The sequence below is a fragment of the Xenopus laevis genome, chromosome 1L (assembly GCF_017654675.1).
Source record: "Xenopus laevis strain J_2021 chromosome 1L, Xenopus_laevis_v10.1, whole genome shotgun sequence".
Taxonomy (NCBI): domain Eukaryota; kingdom Metazoa; phylum Chordata; class Amphibia; order Anura; family Pipidae; genus Xenopus; species Xenopus laevis.
The window spans coordinates 151,031,563-151,048,833 of NC_054371.1; the positions used below are offsets into that span (position 1 = coordinate 151,031,563).

The 17,271-nt window shown below is 42.2% G+C and overlaps 1 protein-coding gene across 3 annotated transcripts in view; it reads right to left on the reverse strand.

Moving 5' to 3' along the window:
- Positions 1-1,483: 1,483 nt before the first annotated feature.
- The window catches only part of thtpa.L (thiamine triphosphatase L homeolog), a 72,794-nt gene continuing 57,006 nt past the window's right edge, over positions 1,484-17,271 (reverse strand). The window contains exons 1-3 of one of the 3 annotated variants that reach the window (XM_018259448.2): positions 12,299-12,463; positions 2,170-2,756; positions 1,484-2,055 (exon numbers count right to left, since the gene is read on the reverse strand). In XM_018259448.2, coding sequence (XP_018114937.1) covers positions 1,955-2,055; positions 2,170-2,713 — 645 coding nt within the window. In that variant the 5' untranslated portion in view covers positions 2,714-2,756; positions 12,299-12,463 and the 3' untranslated portion in view covers positions 1,484-1,954. The other 2 variants (XM_018259442.2, XM_041564944.1) reach the window with 2 other exon arrangements.

Sequence of the window (17,271 nt, forward strand, 5' to 3'; positions counted from 1 at the left end):
ATATTCGGTCGAAGTAAAATCGTACAATGAAATCCTTCGACTCAAACTATTTTACTTCGACTTCTAAAAACTTAGCCAAATGTTGGCTATAGGTTCTAGGAGGTCCCCATAGGCTAACATAGCAATTCGGCAGGTTTAAGGTGTTGAAGTAGAACTTTTTTAAAGAGACAGTACTTCTATTTTCACAGTCAAACTTTTTTACTTCATATCAAAGTCGAATTTAGGCCTATTCGATGGTCGAAGTACCCAAAAATTAGTACGAAATCCGAAGTTTTTAAATTCGAAAATTCACTTTGACCCTTAGTAAATGTGCCCCATAATGTTACCTAATTGATTTACAAAAGGAATAGGCTGGTAAATCTGCTACAAGTTCAGGGATACTGTCATGGAACAAAACGCATCCAGCTGCTGCTCCACCAGAATTCTGCACTGAAATCCATTTTTCAAATGAGCAAACTTTTTTTTTATGTATTTAACATGGGGCTAGACATATTGTCAGTTTCCCAGTCATGTGTCTTGTGCTCTGATAAACTTCAGTCACCCTTTACTGCAAATTTGAGAATCACCCCCTGCCTAACAACCTAACAGAGCAATGGGAAGGTAACCAGATAGCAGCTTCCTAACACAGGATAACAGCTCCGTGCTAAGAACAACACCCAATTGTAAAAATCCAGGTCCTGCTGCGACACCTTCAGTTACATTGAGTTGGAGAAACAATAGCCTGTTAGAAAGCAGTTGCATAGTGCAGCACTGGCTCTTTCTGAAAGCACATGACCAGGCAAAATGACCTTGAGATGGCTGCCTACACACCAATATAACTAAAAAAAAAAAATTCACTTATTGGTTCAGGAATGACATTTTGTATGGTAGAGTGAATGATTTACAGTGTCATTTAGAAATAAACAGTACACTATAACATTCACGGCAGAATCCCTTTAAGATATTATGCATGAATATTTTTCTACACCACTGAGACTCTGAATTCGGCATGCTCACAGTAAAACCAAACAGAGAATTGCTGATAACCGCTGCAAGTATACTCACTGTTATTGCCAATAAGCTGCGCTTGTGTATTAGTCATTTATTGTAGGAAAGCTTGCTGAACCCCTCCTGATATGGTCAGTGCATGTCCCTTTTCCCTTCTTTCCCACACACTCACCTCTCTGGCTAGAGCAATCTTGTTAGGCTATTAGTAGGAACTGGTGAGATCGAAGGTATTGAGCGGGGAGAAGGCAGCGGATTTCAGACAACTTAACACTGATCAGCACTAAGTGAAAGTCAATATGCACAAGCGGGAAATCGATTCAGGGCAGGGAGGGTGCACAAGGGAGTCTGAGGGTGATAGGAACTGACTGAGAGGGTGCTAGAAAAATAAAGTGAGAGATCTTGACAGAGTTAAGAGACAGACAGCTGAGATTAACACATACTTCTCCACATTCACGTCAGTAATTGTACTGTTTGAATCAATGTGCTTCAGGCAGTATACAATATCTAGACTTAAATTCTTCAGGATAGAAAAATAAGGGTGGAATTTAAATGAAAACATGGAAAATGCAATCATGTGACTAGGCAGAGGCTCGCCCCGGTAAATATTATGTGTCATGGATAAATTGGATGATTCAGTGTATTGGAGGATGGTAATTGTTGTCACATGATAGTGTGGGAATCGGTTTGATACAGAACAGTGGTAGAGGACATATGCTAAAATTAAAGCAGGCTATCATTAAGCAAAATCAGCCTTAAGAAGGGACCTCAAAGTTCTGAAAGGCTGCTTACTTAATATTCATATAGTTAACATTAAAAGGTATCAAAGAAAAACAAAGGAGACTTAAAATACTTAATTATATTGTGGTTGCTTGATGCATATATATGGGACTGCAACTAACAAAAGACATGGCAATTGTATCCTGGGGTGGTGCATTTTTCCAGGTTGCTATGGTTTATGTACGGCACTTTATAGAACATGTGCTTCCAGAAGCTGCTTGTAATGATCTGCTCGATTAATCTTGAGAAATGTTGACATTTTCCCTGGAACTGGAGAATCGCTGAGTACACCTAGGGCAAAAACACAACACTACTAAGTAACACTACTCAATACTTAATTACAGAATATATGTGTACTACAAACCATATAAAAAAAGGAATAATACTCTAGCCCCAAATACTTACCTAGCTGCTTGCAAATCCCTTCTACTTCCTTAAGGGCACTCTGCACTTCTTCTTGGGTCTCCACTAGAACCTCAACCTCGCCCACAGAAAAGCCAAAATCTGCTGTATCTAGGTCGACAACCACCTTATGCTTCGATCCATTCCTCGGTGGAATATCAAATCTACGCCTCTTTGTCACAAAGCTGGCAAACTCCTGCAGTTCCAATAAGTCCAGGCTACAGGGGCATGGGATATTGAGTTCTTCACTCACCCTGCGGGCAATATCTGTTTCACAACTCAGCTCCAGGTACTGTGTAGAGGCTCCATTCAGGCCTCTGGTTCCCCGCTGTGGTGGGTATTTGAGCTCCCAGCTGTCTTCCCTTAGCCGCAGCCAGACGTCACCCAGTGTTAGCCGACAGTCAGAGGTGTCATAATAAGAATCTCGGAATGTCAGTTCCTTCTGCAACTTTGCTCCCAATCTGTGCAGTTTATCCTCAAATTGGGGGCCTGGAACAAACTTTCGTTCCACTTCAATTGGGCCAGATAACTGTGTTGGCGAATACATGTTCTTGTAGAGAACTGTAGACCTCTATAAAGCAATACAGGACCTGCAGGCAGTTATAGGATGAAAGGAAGATGCAGAAAGGAAGAGAGAATAAAGTTCACAGTTAGATGAATATCTTGCTATCACAAGACCTGGAGGGCAGAGATTAACCACTTCTATACAAGAGACCTGCTGAGCAGCTATTAAAGCAATCCATTCATTATTGAATGCTCCCCTGCTAGAGGGTTTTGAAGGGTGGTGATTAAACTACTCTGTGTCTGCAAGTAGCTGTTTTGGATTTTAGTGATTATGCTTTCCCTGCCAGAATAATGTGACATTTTAACAGTTCCCTTAAAGAAACCCAAACCTGCAATATGCAGTTGTTGGAAATACAGGTTATAAAACTAGCATAGAATGAAAAAAGTACCCTATGGATTGTTAATGGCATTTCATATTTAATGTGCTGCCTATGTTTCCAAGGAGCTGCAATTTAGCTCAAGCATATCTGCATTAAAATTCTGATAATAAAAATATATTCCTCCATATTCATAATAGTAGCTTAAAGGGGCGCTATACCATTTTTCTCAGCAGAAAATGGGTTAATTTTGTTTAAAGGGGTTGTTCACCTTCCAAACACTTTTTTCAATTTAGTTGTTTTTAGATTGTTCCCTAGAAATAATGACTTTTTCCAATTACTTTCCATTATTTATTTTTTACGTTTTTTCCAAAATCTAAGTTTAAAGTTGAATGTCCCTGTCTCTGGTGTTTCAGTCTGGCAGCTCAGTAATCCAGGTGCAGATTCTGAACTGTTACAATTTTGCAACATTTAGTTGATACATTTCTCAGCAGCATCTCTGGAGTATTAGCAACAATTGTATCAATTCTAACAGCTGCCTGTAATGAAACCCAGAGATTCTGCTCAGCAGGGACAAAGATAAGAAATGTATCAACTAAATGTATCAATTTAGAACTGTTTACAGGATCGGCGACCCCCCCTCCCAGAGCTGCTTCAGAAGGAGAGAAATGACACTTTATACTTCAATATTAGAAAAACCGTGACACATAGAAAATAGAAAGTCATTGGAAAAAGTCGTTATTTCTGGTGATCTATCTGATAACAACTAGTTGTTTGAAGGTGAACAACCCCTTTAAACACACACTTTCTTTTTGACATAAGTCCAATTCTTAATCAACACTAAAATAGCCAAACATTTCCTTTCAGCATACAGAGGGTTGAAGCACACAGCTACACACTTTGGGCTATGGGTTCATTTAGAGCAGCAAAGATTTAATGTATATAACCTTATATTTAGTATTACAAATAGGTGAATAATGCATATGTCTAAAGGATATTACAAAAAGCACAGACATCTATGTGCAAAGTATTTAAAGGTTTGTTAAGGGAACACATTCAAAGTTATTTTCTGGAGATAAAGGATAGATCATGCCAGACAATTTTGATTGCCGTTTATTATGAGGTAAGTATGAACTTGGACAGTGGGGTTGCAGTACATGTGATCTACTTAAGATTTTGCCAAACTAATGTCTGTTAGGCTTAGTAAAGTTGTTTGTACATGGATAGGAAACTGGCTTAAGGCTCTTGTACAGGGGGCGGTTGTCAATGGAAAAAGCTCTGCTTGGAGAAGGGATATTATTTGGTTGCCCCAGGGTCTTTATTGGGCCCACTTTAATGTGTTCTCTTTAATTTGACTTGGGGGTGCACTGTAAGAAATTTTTCTCTGCTGATGACAAAAAGCTTTGCAGGCAAATTTTTCCTCTCTGTGACAAATTGAAGAGGTTGCACGGTGGTGTTTGTGTTTGTCTTCCTTTAAATTAACTAGCTGTTAGACAGGTTTTCCAAGTTGAACTTAATGGACATGTATCTTTTTTTCAACCTCATCGACTATGTTTCAGTATATGTAGCTTTTCTGTGTTTCTGACTCCAAAATTCTATACGTTCTATGCAAGATGTAACTCCACGAGGCTGCCTTGCATACTTCTTCCTTCGAGACTTCTGCCTGAAAAGCCTATGAAGCACTAATTGCCCTAGTAGAGTGTACCTTTATTCTTCTTGGTAACTGCACTTCAGCATTTTCACATTCCAACTTAATGCAATTAATTATCCACCTACGTATCGTAGCTTTTAAGGCAGCTTGTCCTCTTCTGCTTCCCACTGGGATTACAAACCATTTCTTTGACTTTCTCCAAATCTTTGTTTTAGTCAAGTAGACCGATAGACATCTGACCATATCTAAATTATGCCACTCCTTCTCCTGTTCTGATACAGGCTCTGGAAAAAATGATGGCAACACAATTTCCTTATTTAGTGCTATTTTACTACTTTTAATAACTGGTACTGCTCTCAACAATACTTTGTCAGCTTGAATAAAAGTATGAAAATACCTGCAAATCAGAAATCATCTTCGCTGAAGTGACTGCAACCAACAAGGTTGTTTTTAATGTTAATAACATGTCTGGAATTGTTTCCAATGGTTCAAATGGCTCTGTGGCTAGTCTTTTTAAGACTAACAGCAAGCTCCAAGTCGCAGACAATATACTAATTGGAGGTCTTAAATGAAGTACTCCTGCCATAAACTTTATAACTTTTTAATTTTTCGCCCATTGTCTCTCTGTTAGGATTGAAATCGCAGATGTTTGCAGTTTCAAAGTTCTCATGCTCAGATTTTTTTCAAACCCATCTTGCAGAAAATCTAACACATGTGACACTGTCACTTGTTCCATAGTACTTTCTCGGTCATGTAATCAAGATAGAAATATTTTCCAAATCCTTTGATAAGTTTCATTTGTAGACAATTTTCTTGCTGCCAACATTGTCTTTATTACTGCCTCCGAGAATCCTTCTCTTGTTAGCCTGACCCTTTCAACCTCCATGCCTTCAGAGGTAATGTTTGTGGGCAAGGGTGGCTGACTGGCCCCTGCATCAATAAGTCTCGTCTGTCCCAAAGATTCAGAGGCTCATCTATCATAGACCTCAACAGTGGGTACCAGACCCTCCTGGGCCAATCCGGCAGTACTGCTATTATATTGGCTTTCTTTTTCCTTATCTTCCTGAGTACTCTTGAGATCAAAGGAATTGGGGTAAAAATGTACAATAGACCTTGACTCCAATCTTGAGCGAGAGCATCCATTGCCAATGCTTGGTAACATTGCTTACTCGAGAAAAATTGATTCACCTTCCAATTCCTCCAAGTCGCCATTAAGTCTATCACAGGTCGTCCCCATTTCTGGACAATTTTGAGGAATATTTCTTGATTCAACTCCCACTCGTGTTTGCTGATTACACTGCGACTCAAGAAATCTGCCACTTGATTGTTCTTCCCCCAGAATGTGCAGTGCCGTTAGTTCTTGCAAATTCTGTTCTGCCCACCTCATGATGGGATTCATTTCTTCCAACAAACTCATACTTTGAGTTCCCCCTTGCTTTTTTATATACATTACTGCAGCCAAATTGTCTACTTGCACCTTTAGACAAGACCCTTTCAGCTGGTGATGCAATCTCTGAATTGCCTTCCATACTGCTCTCAATTCCAACACATTGGACGACAGGTACTGTTCCGCCGTACCCCATCTTTCTTGATGCCAAGTTTGTCCCAGATGAGATTCCCTGCCCCATGGGCTGGAATCTGTAGTTAACACTTCCCAATGAATGTCGTCCAAAAATTTTTCTCTGGCTAAATTCACATCCGACAGCCACCATTTCATCTCTTCCTTCCTTGGTTTGGAGTGATCCACCTCTGATTCCAGGATTGACTGGAATCTCCATTGTTGAATGAAAACCTGCTGCAAAGGTCTTATATGCCACTTCACCATTGGCACCACTGAATTTAACAGACCTATTATACTGGATATCTCTCTTGCCGACATCACTATTGTCTATAGTAGACTCATACTCACTTCATTTATCTTGACCTTCTTCTCTTCTGGCAGAGTTACAAGTGCTTGTTCTGTCAAAAATCTTGCCCCTAAGTACACTAGGTCCTGTGATGACAAAAAGGTCTTGTGATGACAGAAGTTGACTTTTCTCCATATTCAATTTCCACCTGTGCTTCTGAAGAATACATATCACAACGTCTCGATGTCTTATCAATGTTGTCGGATCCCTTGTTCTTAAAAGAATTACTTTACTTTTAGATATGCATTTATCGGTCTTAAATCCAACACGGGACGATAATTTCCTGTTTTTTTCTCCAACAAAAACATCACTGAATAATTTCCTTTCCTCCTGAACTCTTTTGGAACTGGAACAATCGCTCCATCCACAAGCAGCTGTTGTACATAATTCAACATGATCTCCTTTTTCTCCTTCTGCACAGGGATTTCTGATGAAACAAACAAACAAACTGTGTCTTGGGGCCAGAAAATAGCCTCTCCGTATTGTTTGCAATACCCATTGATCTTTGATGGACTCTGTCCATCCTCATCTGAATTGTCTGAAAAGGCAAAATCTGGTTGTTGTTGAACTTTTATATGCAGTGTCCCCTCTGGTTCTTGCTCCAAATCTCCACTTTTTCTCTTTGTGGCTGCTTTCATTCCTTCAGTTACTGCTTCTCTAATCCATTTAATGATAGCTGCCGTATCTGCTGCAGCATCTCCAGCTAATTTCCTTGCACATCTGTCACAAAATTTTGAATGCTTCTGTGCTTGATTTTGACAGGCAGCACAAACTTTATTTTTCTCCTTGCTGCTCCTTTTTCTAGGTGAAGACACACTGCCAATACATAAATAATAAATCCATTAACACCAATGCGCTCTTTTTCCCAAAACCAAAAACCTACCTTAAACATGGCTCACCTCCTAACATTGCAGGCAGCAATTTGATGTCGTCACGCTGCCTGCACCTGGACGTAATGATTTCCAAATTTGCCCACAAACAAAATGGCGTTGCGGCTACTTTCTCCCTATCTTCTCAACGGAAAGAAAACAGAAGTTCCCTGGTGCAGCCCTCAACTGGTGTAACACTCAGGTATAACACACATGCTACCTCTGCTGCCCAGATTAAATCCAGCAAGGCAAAAGGAGCTTTTTAAAATTATCCCAGGCTGCCGGCTAGCTGGCTCCTCTGTGAGGTAGCACCCTGCAACAGCCCTTCCAGGGAGATAGGCCAACTCCCCAGGTCAATGGATCCCATTTTTCGGGTCTTGGTGAGCCATAAAAAAAGCCCTTGAGCTGTAAAAAGCCCATAAAAAAACATCCACCCGTCAGCAGCGAGGACAGGAAAAAAGACAAAGGGCAGATGGGGGAAGGGGGTATTTATAGGTAATTAAGTTGATGAACTCGGAGGGAATTTGTTATTAACCTTTCCTGTCGGCTTGAGGAGCAGGGGAACTCCCTTAGTGTAGAGGTTGCCATAGTGACCATGGGAAAACTATTTTCCCTGATGCAAAAGCATGCATTCAAAATTGATATATACTAATGAACTTTTAAATCAGGGGCCTTTATATTTATATTCAGTACTAGTAATATACAATATTACCCATGTTAACATCTCTATGTGTTCAAAATTAAGTCAGGGCAGTTTTCCATTACTATGCATATTTTAAAGGGGTAGAAGGAGAAGGAAAGGTTAAAACTAAGTAAGCTTTATCAAAAAGGTCTATATAAATACACCAGTAAACCCTCAAAGTAATGCTGCTCTGAGTCCTCTGTCAAAAGGAATGCTGCATTTCTGTCTTTCTATTGTGTACACATGGCTTCTGTATCAGACTTCCTTCATTCAGTTTAAACCTCCAGGGCATGGGGTTGAGCATGCTCAGTTTGCTCCTTTTCTCTCCACCCCTTCCTGCTGTAATCTGAGCCCAGAGCTATGAGTGAGCAGGGAGAGACTCAGGCAGGAATTGATGTCACACCAAGCTAATATGGCAACTGTTATCCTAAACAAACAGAGAGAGTTTCTAGAGATGTTTACTCAAGTATGGTAAAGCATTCTAGCAAAATCATGGAACTGGATGGCACTCTGGATAAAACGCAGGTTTTTTGCACAAGACTGATGATTACACCTGATGCATTTTGGGAATCACTCCCTTATTCATACGGAAAAGCATTCTATAGAATAAATGCAGTATAGCGTTCTAGCTTACACTATTGTGTTCAGTGCTTGAATTGGGAACAAAAAGGTAAAGGGATGGTGGGGTGTGCCGTGTGTAGCCCCGCCCACTGAAGAAAGTTACGAGAGCGAAGAAGTGTCGGCGCGCGCAACGCGCCAAATTTTTTTTTAGGCCATGCCCCCTTTTATGGCCACGCCCACACTAGCGCAGGATATAAATCAGGACTAAATCAGTATTAGCATGTACCCCCAGAACCCATAGCACAGAGGCAATATCACGTATAAATACCCCCAAAAGTCATAGAGGGTGTCACAGTGGCAATATCTATAAATACCCCCAGAAATCATAGCAGTGACTGATTTACAGAAGGCATGGAAAGATTTAAAAGTCAATGGAGGTCATTTATCAACACTGGGCAAATTTGCCCATGGGCAGTAACCCATGGCAACCAATCAGATTGCTGAATTCATTGTTCTACTTGCAACTGGCTTCAAAAAGCTAAGCACTGATTGGTTGCTATAGGTAACTGCCCAAGGGCAAATTTGCCCAGTGTTGATAAATGAGCCCCAATGTGTGGAAGAAATGATTTAAGGGAAGAGTTAGGGGGCGAAGTGCCAGCAGGCAGTACAAGTAATAAAAACTGCTTACAATTATACTGCTGCACTTATCAGTTCAGGGGGGAGAGGGGGAATCTGCAGAGTAGCCCTGCCAGACACCAATTTCTATTAGCCAAATTCCAGGAGTCCAGTGCAAAGAATCTGCTTTCCAACCCCTTCCCAACAGTTAGTGTGTGGGCGGGAGATTCGAATATTGTGATTGTCACCTATGCATGCTTCATATATACAATACAAAGAAGCTTTAAAACAGGGCAAACATTTTTAAGGACTTTATGTATGATGGTTGCTACGGCCAAAATTACCCTAGCGTCCATGCATTGCTTTGAATAAGCAACTGGAGTCTATAGTAACATTGGGATAATAGTCTCTGGGAAGGGAGTGTGACTGTGGGATAGCAGGTATAGTAGGGAGGGACGGTGTCTATAGTAACAGTGGATAATAGTCTCTGGGAAGGGAGTGTGACTGTGGGATAGCAGGTATAGTAGGGAGAGATGGTGTCTATAGTAACAGTGGATAATAGTCTCTGGGAAGGGAGTGTGACTGTGGGATAGCAGGTATAGTAGGGAGAGATGGTGCCTATAGTAACAGTGGGATAATAGTCTCTGGGAAGGGAGTGTGACTGTGGGATAGCAGGTATAGTAGGGAGAGATGGTGTCTATAGTAACAGTGGATAATAGTCTCTGGGAAGGGAGTGTGACTGTGGGATAGCAGGTATAGTAGGGAGAGATGGTGTCTATAGTAACAGTGGGATAATAGTCTCTGGGAAGGGAGTGTAACTGTGGGATAGCAGGTATAGTAGGGAGAGATGGAGCCCAACAGATGAAAAAGATTGAAACAGATCCTAGGAATAGTTCTTTGACAACAAATAAAGAAGTATTTCTCCTAATTGTTATAAATAAGATGTCTATGCCATTGCCAAGTTAGATTATCCCACAATCCAAATGACAAACCAAATAATATTATACATATTAGTGGGCACAAAGCAGACCAGGGCATAGGGTCACAACCATGTATATAGACATAAAAACGATATATATGTAAATAAAATACTCAACATCCTACTCACTTCCTCGGTTGTTTTCTGCTTTTCTTTTCTTCTGTTTGCTTGTCTTTCTCTCCTGCTTTGCTTCACTACCTCTCTGTATTTTTCTCCCTGTTACAGCATTTCTTCTGTGCTGTTTTGCTTTTTTATTCTGCTCCTACTTTTTTTTTTAACCATTGTGCTACCACTTTCCTTCCTCTTCCCAGGCTTCCTTTTGCCCTTACATGAATCATCCATTCTCCCCTTAAATATTCTGTTGATCTGCACCTTTCTGGCAGTGTTTTCAAATGGGTGCTCCATCCTGTGCAGAGATATGCCCCAGCGCACAACTCTAACAGGCAGCTGCTAACAGACATGTCCAGCCCACAGGAAAGAGCCTGATGCGCGCCAGCTTTGAAGCAATTCAAATACACTGCACAAGAGTTGCCAAACAGTTCCGCCTGGGAGTCCTCCGCACTGGCGCCAAAAAAAATAGCCCTTTGTGCAGACAATCAAACGGCGCGCCATGAAGAACCTGATGCTCCGTACAGAATTTGACTCCTTTGCTGGGGTGCGGGCCCCATACGCTAATGGTCCCACTGCTCTGAGGACTTGGCAGAGCCGCAGAGGCAACCAAATTTGCAGAGATCCGGGAGTGAGGTGGGCTCCTACGTCCAGCCTAGCGTGCGTGTGTGCGTGCGTGCCCCCATTTGCGCCGCCCCTCTAGCCCTGCTCAGCCCGCCCTCCCTGTCCTGCTCAGCCTAGCCAGCCCAACGGACGGAGACGGAGGCGGAGCTAAAAAAAAAAAAAAAAAGCTCCGTCTGGCCCGGGGAAAGCTCCGGTATTCAAAAACGTACTGGCAATAGCCTAAGTAGCTTTCCTTCTCCTTTATGTTAAATTTTAGTATGTTATAGAATGGCCATTTCTAAGCAACTTTACAGGTCGTCTTCATGATTTATTTTTTTAATTATTTGCATTTTTATTCTTGCTCTTTCCAGCTTTCAAATGGGGTCACTGACCTCTTTTAAAAAAACAAATGCTCCATAAAGCTACAAATGTATTGTTATTGCTACTTTTTATTACTCATCTTTCTATCCAGACCCTCTCCTATTCATATTCCAAATTACCCTAGCAACCATGCTTTGATTTGAATAAAAGACTTAAGTCTTTTATTGAAATCAATGCATGGTTGCTAGGGTAATTTTGACCCTAGCAACAAGGTCGCTGAAATTCCAAACTGGAGAGCTACTAAATAAAATGCTAAATAACTCCAAAACCACAAATAGGAAAAAATAAAAATCAATTGTAAATTGTTTCAGAATATCACCCTCTATATCATACTAAAAGTTACTTTAAATGTGAACAACCCCTTTAAAAGTAGTGTAACCCTAATGGTAAGTGACTATAAACAGCAGTATGTAACATTGCACCTGTACTGGCAACAGCAGACCTAAGCTGCTGCTTATTTTAGGAGAGCAAAAATAGTAGCAGTGCCTCCAGTCAGTATGCGATTGGCATAATAGTAGTTATGGGATCTATTATCCACAATGCTCGTAACCTGGGGTTTTCTGGCCACCAAAATGGATTTATGCAGCTTTGTTACCATCAATACAAGGTACTGATTTATTATTATAGAGGAAATAATTGTAAACAAGTAGAATTATATGCTTAAAATTAACCATATTGGAGATGTCATTTCTGTAATGTAGAACTTTCTGGATATCAGGTTTGTGAATGAGATCCCTTACCTGTACAGAAAATTCTACTTCTCATTCAGTTCAGTGGTTGGTGCATTATTAGCAGAATCGTTACAAATAGGCTGCAACTCATTCCCCAGATAAATGTCCACTGTTGCTATATCAAGCAGTAGAGTTCTCTGTGGAATATGTGCCATTAATACAACCTGAAATTGTACTCTCATCTCAATCCAGGGCCTTCTCACACAAGAATTTCAGCTCCCCGTATGTGCACTCTCCTTCATCTTTCATTTTCTGGAAGGCCTTTTTTTAGCAGCATTCAAATGAGGAAGTGACCCCGCTGTGCCGAACAGCACACAGCAGCCATCTTGGAGGAGGCAAAATACCTACTACAGGTAAAACATTCCCTACAGTAGTAGTACTCTTCTTTTCAGTGCCTAGTGCTAGCTTTCATATCTGAACAAGTGAACAATTATTAGTTAGTGCCTAAATAAGCAAAAGATTTCAGGTATATCTTACCTCTCACTGCTCTGAAATCTCAGGTGTAAAGGATGACAAGACTGCTGTTTTTTACCAAATTAAAAAAAAAAAAAGTCACATGAGTAACCGGAAATCCTTTCAAATATAGAATTACATACCCCCACACACAGTTTAGTAAAATCACTTTTCCCATAAATTGCTCCTATTGACACAATGTCCTAGGGTTGCCACCTGGCCGGTATTTTACCGGCCTAGCCAGTAAAACACCCGCCAAGGCCGGGGCCGGTATTACAAATTTACCGGCAATGTTGCTGCTGGTAAATTTGTAATATACCTAACTAAAGCCCTTGGCCTGCCCCAATTTTCACAAAATCTACCTTTTCTTCGTGCCTGCCAATTGCACACCGCGCCCTACCGCCCCCAGCACCGTCCGGTGCAAATTTTATTGAAAGGTGGCAACCCTACTTAAGGTGCCAGTACAAATCAATCTACCCACGAAAAAATCCATTTTGTGCTTCCACGACAACCTGTCTGGAATTCACCTGACTATTTTTATTCACCTTTTGACAAAAATTCTTACTCTAGTCAGTTTCCTATCCATGTACAAACAACATAAGCCCAACAGACCTTAGTTTAGAAAGCAGTCATTTTGTGGGGATCGGTATCAAATGCTTTGGCTTGTCTTCTAGAAAGCGTCAAATGAGCCATACAATGGCAGTACTCTATTGGCCTGACTATGGGTAATTTCCAACAGGCTGGCTGTTCGTTACTGTATAGTTGCTTAGATATTCTTTTTATGACTACCATTTGCTCATTGGAAATGATTTTCCTTATTTTATACCCCTCTCAGCTAACAAAGTTCATACTCTGGATGGGGCAAACAATAGTATTTTTTCCGATCCCCACCCCCATGAGTGTTCTTGTTGCTGAACCAGGATGGAGCTCCCACTGCGGGCAGCTATGTTAAAGTGCATGCATGCACATAATAAAGGAGCGCCTTCCCATTATGCATATGCGTGTGATGTAGGAAAAGGGGGTGCACACAGATAAGATTTCATCTGACCCCACATCCCCACAGATGTTTTGACATCCTAGGCAACCTAACTTTCAACCCCTTCAACATTTGTTCTCCTGATTTCTATTTCCTTTCACTCTTTTAAAATTGTTGGTGTTTATTAATGTCATATATCTATGTTCTCTGAAATTTCCTTCTCTTTACTGCCACTTTGCTTGAATTTATCCTTTCACTTTTCTTCATACTGTATGCTATTTTATCTGCTTCCCACCAATTTCCACCTGCAAAGTACTCTGTCCCCGCATTCTTTCCTTTACCCCCATGTGCCCTTACCCTCTATGCCACTCCACTGCTTGTGCAGTCTATTTAAGAGCATTCAAGTAAGTGACAAGTAGGGTTGAAACTTCACAACTTTAATAGCCACATCCTATTGAATCCCCATCTAATGGTGGCCATAGCTGTAGAGATCTGCTCATTTATTCCGGCAAAAGGGTTGATCTCTCCCCGATATGCCCACATTGAAGTGGGCGATATCGGGATGATCCGATCATGGGCCCTAGGGTCCAATGATCAGATCATAATGGATCCAATACGGGCGGTCGGATCGTGGGACTGCATAGACGCACAGATGCTCCCACGATCGAACAGGATTTTTTAACTTGCCCGAACGAGATCTGGCCAACTTTTGGCCAGATATCAATTGGGGAAGCCCGTTGGATGGCCCCACACACAGGCCAATAAGACAGACCGAGTCGGCAGCTTTTTATCGGCCCGTGTATGAGGGCCTTAACATGACTAGTTAGCAGGTAATGTAGTTGCGTGCTGCATAGCCTAGGGCTGAACTCGACAAACGTGTTTTGACGGATGGTGTCGCTGCGATAAAGCGCAGGCAACAGGTCAGATTTAGTCACATGATGTGTCCAAATATAATGGGAAATTGCAGGTCTTCATCCGACAGTCTTGTCATGTGTAGTTTATACCTGCAATTTTTCTATCAGTCCTGCAGTACAAGGTGCCTGCTGTCATGCAAAGTAAAATGTAACACAGGGACAGAGCAAAAAAGTAAGAAGGGGCACTGCTGACGGCCCCCTATATGACCAGGCACCCAGAGCAGATGCATTGTCTGCCTATCCATAGTTCCAGCCCTGGAATTCAATGTCCGGATCATTGTGTAATTTCAAATACATGAAATGCAGATTTCTTGGAGGGGATTATTTTACCTTCATTTCTTTCAGGGGAAATATTGTGTAATCCTAATCTCCTAGTATTATACCCCCCCCCCTCCCTTTATATGTATAGTATCCCAGCAAAAAGATTATTTAAATCATATTTTTACCTTTAAAACATGTAATTATATCAGAGCTGCAGAGAAGTCCTCTCTGCTCTGTCTCTGTGCTCAATTAAGGGCTGGATCCAATACGGGCGGTCGGATCGTGGGACTGCATAGACGCACAGATGCTCCCACGATCGAACAGGATTTTTTAACTTGCCCGAACGAGATCTGGCCAACTTTTGGCCAGATATCAATTGGGGAAGCCCGTTGGATGGCCCCACACACAGGCCAATAAGACAGACCGAGTCGGCAGCTTTTTATCGGCCCGTGTATGAGGGCCTTAACATGACTAGTTAGCAGGTAATGTAGTTGCGTGCTGCATAGCCTAGGGCTGAACTCGACAAACGTGTTTTGACGGATGGTATCGCTGCGATAAAGCGCAGGCAACAGGTCGGATGTAGTCGCATGTGCATACCTCCCAGGAAGTTGTCATAACTGTGAGTGACACACAACCCTCCCTCCCATTTTTCTTTGCTCCCAGCCATGTCATACTGTCTCAGCTTGTTTCTGCTCAAGGTTGCTAGTAGAGCATCAGCTTTCCCACAAAATCAAATACTATTTTGTCCCATTATCTATTACCAGCACTTTTTATTTGCACTTTTTCTGTTAAATAGTCTTCATGTGTGACATACACCCAGGGCCGGCCTTAGGCCAATTGGACCAATTGGGCCCAATTGGGCCCAATTGGGCCCCGCACCTCTGGGGGGCCCCGCACCACAGGGCAGCACAGATAATATTTCCCTCAGCACATGATGCTGCCTGGCCTGCCCCCAACTTTGAGAGTCCAGCCCATCCCCAAATCCATAGGCCTAGCCTGCCCCCAACTCTCATAGGCCCAGCTTTCCTCCAACCTTGATAGGCCCTGCCTGCCCCCAATCCAACCAAGCCTGCTCCCAAGCTGAATCGGCCCAGCCCCAAACTAATTGGCCCAGTCCACTCTCCTATTTCCTCCCTCTCTCTCTTACCCTGTGTGCCCCTATTATGTTACCTTGTCTGCCCCTTTCCTTTCTATTTTGTGCCTGTATGCCCTTATTTTCCTAAATACTTGGTGTGTCAGTAGCCAGCAACACTTTGTCTAGGGGCCCCGCCAACATGGTCCCAATTGGGCCCCACATTTGATAGGACCAGCCCTGCATACACCCTCCATTAAAGCTGTAGATTTCATACTTATATCATACATTTTATTTCCTACTCTATCATCCACTTTTATCTGTCTGTGTGTATATGTTCAGGGCTAAAATCCACCCCTCGTGTGCAGGCAGATGATATACGCTGGTTTCTGCCAGTGGAGAAAATGCCACCTAACATTTGCCTTATAGCATGTGGCCTTACGGCAGCAACAAGTCCCTTCAATATTAGACACAGAAAACTGTCATTTGTGACACTGAATAATGAAAAAATATTTAAATTCCTGCATTTGGCCCTCCTGCTTGCACAGGAACAACAAGCTTGAAGAGAAACGGCTGTAGTTCTATGACAGCTGGAGGTCCACCTGCTCACATTGAGAAAAAAGCTTTTTTGCTATCTAGAACAGGGCTGTCCAACTGGCGGCCCGCGACCCCCCCTCATGTGGCCCTCCACATCAAAGTCTGCCTGCTGTGTCTGTTTACCATATGTAAACTTTAAAAGGTATCACTACAGAGATTAATTGGCCCCTGCATTGTTTAAAGGCTCTTACTGACGAGCGTTTTTACCTGCGCTCCCTTGCGCTCCGTTTTTCTGCGTTCAGCCGCAGGGGAGCGCAGGAATAGACGCATTACATTTTTTCCAAAGGGGCTGTACTCACACAGGCGCGTGTAGGCGCCGAACGCAGGAAAAATGCAGCATGTTGCATCTCAACCTGCATTCGGCGCCTACACGCACCTGTGTGAGTACAGCCCCATTGGAAAAAATGTAATGCGTCTATTCCTGCGCTCCCTAGATAAACACTTCAAGTCCCTAAATAAACACTTGAAAAAAGTGCGCCCCTCAATTATGGCATCCTAGACAGCCGCCTACTCTGCCTACCCCTAGTTCCAGCCCTGATCCCTGCAGTGAGCACAAACCATTTGGTTTTTTGGTGTGCTATTAATGTGGACATGGTCTTGCGGTAACATGGGTGTGGTTTAAAGTGGGTGTGGTCTAAAAACAGGGAGTGGCTAACACTGGCTTCCGTTATCGGCCCTCCACCATGTAGATTGGAAAAATTCCGGTCCTCGGTACCATAGAAGTTGGACAGCACTGATCTAGAACATATCAAGGTGGCCTTCCAGTTACAAAATAAGAACTGTCTGCACCTTTGAACTACGGTAGTTGTTGTACAGGTAGAAAAATCAACAAGTCAGCACACACTCCTCCACTCTGTAGGTGCA